This window comes from Trichosurus vulpecula, chromosome 3 (genome assembly GCF_011100635.1).
Source record: "Trichosurus vulpecula isolate mTriVul1 chromosome 3, mTriVul1.pri, whole genome shotgun sequence".
Lineage (NCBI taxonomy): Eukaryota > Metazoa > Chordata > Mammalia > Diprotodontia > Phalangeridae > Trichosurus > Trichosurus vulpecula.
The window spans coordinates 400221431-400226825 of NC_050575.1; the positions used below are offsets into that span (position 1 = coordinate 400221431).

At 47.6% G+C, this 5395-nt stretch overlaps 1 protein-coding gene across 1 annotated transcript in view; it reads left to right on the forward strand.

Annotated features, from left to right (window-relative positions):
- The first annotated feature begins 265 nt into the window (after positions 1-265).
- LOC118842693 (cyclic nucleotide-gated cation channel beta-1-like) overlaps positions 266-5395 on the forward strand; it is a 20424-nt gene continuing 15294 nt past the window's right edge. Inside the window, exons 1-5 of the mRNA XM_036750083.1 lie at positions 266-691; positions 1293-1350; positions 1596-1665; positions 3684-3798; positions 3923-3965. Coding sequence (XP_036605978.1) covers positions 479-691; positions 1293-1350; positions 1596-1665; positions 3684-3798; positions 3923-3965 — 499 coding nt within the window. The 5' untranslated portion in view covers positions 266-478. The remainder of the gene's footprint in view (positions 692-1292; positions 1351-1595; positions 1666-3683; positions 3799-3922; positions 3966-5395) is intronic.

Below are 5395 nucleotides of genomic sequence, written 5' to 3' on the forward strand. Positions count from 1 at the left end.
TACCAGTTGTGATGCAGAGTAAGTGCAGTATTGGGTTCGGGGTTCAGGGTTCTAAAGCTGCCATCTAGTCCCATATCTTAGAGGCAAGGAGGCCAAGGCCCATAAAAGTTGGGGATGTAGACACACAGAGGTGGTTTGCTCCCTGTCATGTAGATAGTAAGTGGCTGAGCAGGATTTGAACCAGGTTTCCCTGACTCCACATTCAGTATTCACTCCATTGTATCACTGTGTCTCTATCCATTGAGTCATAATCAGAGAAATGGTCATACGTGGAATGGAGTTTGGGGAGAAAGGGAGCTCAGACGGAGGAGGAGACCCATACGGGACAGTGGGGACTGCTTTCACTCTGTCTCCCCTCATTGGGATAAAAGCCATCCTTTGATCTCTCCCACAATGGGAGTTTGACCCCCCTGGGGCTCCCACCAGCCCCCAAAGGGGAGGCCACCATTTTCCAGGTCAGGCCTCTGGGGCAGATGGTATGGGCAACAGATGGCCAGGGGAAAGCCTGAGAACCAAATTCCTCTCTCGAGGTGAAAGGATGTTCAGCTGGATTGAGAGAGTGCTGCCTCAGCCGCCGGGCACCCCCCAGAAGATTGGGGCAGAAGAGGGGGCAAAATTGGAGCCGGAACCAGCGCCGGCAGAACCAGAGGTGAAGGAGGACCGGCCTGCGATGAAGGAGGAGCCAGAGCAGGTCAGTCCGGTCCTCAGTGGGGCCCTCTGCCCCAGGCTCCCAGCTAGAGAGAGCGCTGGAAGGGAAACTGCATTTTAGAGAGAAGGAAATGCGCCCAGAGAGGTTAAATGTCTTGCCACACAGCTAAGTGTCTGAGGTTGGATTCCAACCCAGGTCCTCCCGACGCCAAGTCCAGAGCTCCACCCGTTGGACTCCCTGGCTGCCTTGGAAGGCTGGAGGGAGGAAGTTGCTAAAACATGGCACGGAAGGCCAGCTTCCCCAAATGAGTAACAGTTATTTCTATGTTGCCTCAATATTTGCTCATAATAGCCCTGTGATGTCAACAGTGGTGGTGTCATTACACCCGTTTTACAGATGAGAGAAGTGAGTCAGTCAGCCAGTAGGTGTCCGAGCTGGGACATGAACCTAGGTCTGATGCCACGACTGGCACTCCTTCGACCACACTGGTCTTAGACTCCCAGGTGTCACTGAGTCCTTTCTTTTCTCTCTTTCCCTCCCCTTGTCCCCTACCCAAATATCTCCATGGGGCCCATTTCTGTTTAACACAGAGCCTTGGGACGGTGGCTGAGGTTCTGACCCCTTTCTGTTGGACTCTCCCTAGGCTCCCAAGGAACCATCCGGATGTACAGAGATGCCTCCCCACTGCCAGAACCCAGAGGGTGAGTCCACGAAAGCCCCCCAAGTGGCCCCTGAGTCTGCCTTGAGAGACTAGATGGGGAGGGATGGAAGCTTAATGATAATTACCCCTCCCACTGACCTTTTTGGGCAGATAGATCTGGGCCATCCCATTCTCATGAGCTATCTATCCCTGAGTCTCCTCTCTTTTGGTCCAAACCCTACCCAGCAGAGCATTTCAATGGCTTGGGAAGGCTGGACTTCAATGTCACTTTTTTGTTTTTCCCAGTCCCCCAGGAGACTGTGGAGTTGCTGCCCACATCTGACTCAGCCCAAGCTCTTCTGGCTCGTGGGAACAGGTACCTGCCCTCTCAGGGGATTGGTCAAGGGCTGGTGCTGAAAGGAGACAGATGCTTTCTGGTGGGGTGTAGGGGCATGGGGAGCGTGGATGGGAAGCAAGGCACTCAGCTATTTGTGGGAAAAGACCTCAAGGATTTTTTTTAGTGGCTGCTATTTGCCAATAGGTGGAGTGATGGTGTTTCTTAGGGCTGAACACCAAAATTAGACTGGTTCTACAAAATCAGCAACCTCTCTGATTTTCCATATCACAGCCAAATTGATACTAATAAGGAATAGATCTGCTGAGGTCACTCTCCTCCTCGAAAATCTTCAATGTCTCCTGATTGCTTCTGAGATAAAACACAAATCACTCTGTTTGGTATTTAAAGCCCTTTACAATCTGTCGTCCTAGGCCAGAGGTGGGGAACCTGCAGCCTTCTAGGTCCTTGGGCATGGCCTTTCGATCGAGTCCAAGTTTTACAGAACAAATCCTTTTATTAAGGGGATTTGTTATGTGAAGTTTGGATTCAGTCAAAGGGCCACACTTGAGGACCTAGAAGGCCACATGTGACCTCGAGGCCCCAGGTTCCCCACCCCTGTCCTAGGCCATCTCCCATGCTCAGAATGTAATCTTCCCTTGTTTCCACTTAGAATTCTTTCTTCCTTCAAAACTCATCTCAAGAGCCACCTCTTACAGAAACCCTATCTTGAGTCTCCCGTCCTGCTCCTAGTTGAAATGAAATTACTTTTTATATGTGTATATGTCCTCTCTCCCTTCCCCCCATCCCCATATTGAATATTTTTTGAGGATGTGGGTCTCCTGTTTTTGCATTTGTGGTGTCTAGCATACAGTAGACCCCTCATTGTGTGTTTGTCCTTCATTCTTGAAGAGGACCGTGACATCAGGGAAATGATGACATGACATGACTTTGATTTGAGTGAGGGAGGGCTGTGCAAGGTCACCAGCCTCACTTTCTCCTCCAGAGCCATCTGGGTCCAGTGACCAGATATTCATCAGGTCCCTCATACATGCTTGTTAATAATAAGAGTATTTATGTAGTGCTTTTAAGCTTTACAAAGCACTTTACAAAAGTAATCTCAGTTGATTCTCAAAACAAATCTGTAAGTTGTACCAGAGCTGGGATTTGAACCCGGTTCTTTTTATTCTAAATCCAGCCACCCCTGGATGCCGCCATTTTAGCAGAGGGTGTGGCTTCTAAAGTCTCTTCTGGCTATAAATTCTAGATGCCATTGTTCCTCACAGTATGAGGCTTTCATGGGCTAGAATAAAGTCCATTATCCAGAAGCAGAAGGGTCCTCAGAGATCAAATCCCACTGTTTAATTTTATAGTCTCAGCATGGTTGAGTCACACACATAGTAAGAGGCAGAATATGAACTTAGGTCCTGAGTCTCCATCTCCAGCCATCAGGGAGGACTTTCTGGAGTGGAGAGTACTTAATCTAGGCATTAAAGGATTGGGGAGAGAGGTCCCTGGGCTGGGGGTGGGTGGGTGGGGCAGCTTCACTGACCAGAGGCATGTGCTGGGGATAATGAAGAGACTGGTCTGCCTTGAGACAGACTGTATCTAGTAGGAGGCTGTGAGAGATGAGGGAGGGTGGGTCACTTGTGGGAGGGCATGGGATGTCTGTGAGCCAACAGCAGGATTCTCTGGGAGGAAGGCCACAGCCTATCCTTGATGGGGGCCAGAGGAGGGGGCAGTGTCTAGAACACGAGTTCTTAATCTTTATTTTGTCATGCCCCACTTTTGGAGTCTGGTTAAGCTTATGGACTCTGCAGAATAATGTTTTTAAATACTTAAAATACAGCAGAAACTACAAAGGAAATGAAATATATTGAAAGTAAGATGGAATTTTTTTTTTCCCAGCCAAGTCCACAGAATCTCTGTAATCCACCCCTGTTTGTGGACCTCTGGCTTAGAAGAGGAACAGTGGTGGGAGGCAGGGGGGGCGGTGATGGAGAGTGGGGGAGTGGTGGCCACTGACCTAACTTCTCTGATGGCTCTTGTCTTTCCAACAGTGCCAGCGGATGGGTCCTGACCTTAATGACAAAGGGGCTCCAGAGAGTGGTCCCACAGCCTCCCCAGGCCCTGATAGTCCAGAATTTGGAAAGCAACACTAATGTTCCTGAGCAGGTATCTGAGGGGAACCCAATGTGGGGTATTAGGTGCTAAGCTTCCTGCCTTGGTGTTCTTTCAAATGTGAGATGTCTCTAAGGCAAGTAGTCATGAGCCTTTCTGGATTATCTATCCCCTGCAGGCTGGAGCACAGACCCTTGGGAATGAAGAAACATCAGGCCCAGGTAAGGACCTACTGAACTGTTGCCTTCTTCCCTTCTTTTCTTCTTTCTCCCCTTTCTTCCCTCCTTCCTTCTGTGATGGGTGAAATCTGAAATGACTGAGGAAACAAAGGTCTGAGCTTCTAAGCATTCATTAAACAATGTATACCAATTGCACAATAAATCGGGACCAGAGCTCCTCAGCTTGGCAACTGGACCCCCCAATACAGGGAAAGACAGATTTTTATGCATAAAAACCAATGAACAGGATATAAACTGGGATACAAGATTGGGAAATCTGATTTCTAGTTGGAGGAAATATTAGGGATTTTCCAAGTTGGGAGGAAGGAAGAATGAACAGGTACAGTTCTCTGAAATCAGAAAAAGAGATGTCCCCCGCCCCACAGTGTCTGTATTCAATCCAAAGAACAAGGAAGCAGTGACTGATTGACCAGTACAGGGCCAGTTTTCAGATAAGACACATGGGTTACTTGAGATGTACAACTGTGAGAAAACTGTCAGTCTTCAGATCTGACTGGGTTTCTGGTCAGCATAACCAGGGTCCTTAGTTAAGAGTCTCTAAGCAGTAGGGAGAGTTGGTCCAGCTTCCCAGCCATGCAGGGCTAGGTTCAAACAATGCAGTAAGGTTTTCTCCCAGTTCCCACAACTTAATAACATTTTCTCACAAGACAGAAATTGGACTAGATCCATAATTGAATAGAAAGGCAACTGAGCTAGATCCAGAATTGAGTCACAAGGTGGAGTCAGTTTGGTTCACATAATTCTCACAAATCCCTCCCTCCCTCCCTCCCTCCCTCCCTTCCTTCCTTCCTTCCTTCCTTCCTTCCTTCCTTCCTTCCTTCCTTCCTTCCTTCCTTCCTTTCCTCCTCCTTCCCTCCCTCCCTTCTTTCTTTCCTTCCTTCCTCCCTCCTTTCCTTCCTTCCTTCCTTCCTTCCTTCCTTCCTTCCTTCCTTCCTTCCTTCCTTCCTTCCTTCCTTCTTCCCTCATTTCCTTCCTTCCATCTTCCCTCATTTCCTTCCTTCTGTCTTCCCTCATTTCCTTCCTTCCTTCCTTCCTTCCTTCCTTCCTTCCTTCCTTCCTTCCTTCCTTCCTTCCTTCCTTCCGTCCTTATCTTGAAATAGTAGACATTGTCTGGGCTAGAAGGAGTCTTACAGATAAACTTAGTCTAATCCCTTCCTTATAATATATGTATATATGCACCCACACATATATACAGATGTGTATATAATACATATCTAAGGCACATAAGTATACATCACATATACTATGTATATATCCATACATGCAATGCATGTAGGCATATATCCACACATGCATAGATGTATGGTGTGTACACATATGTATATGACATATAAGTGTATATATTACATGCATATAATATAGACACATGTATATACATATTATACACACATATACATGTATACAGAAAGAGA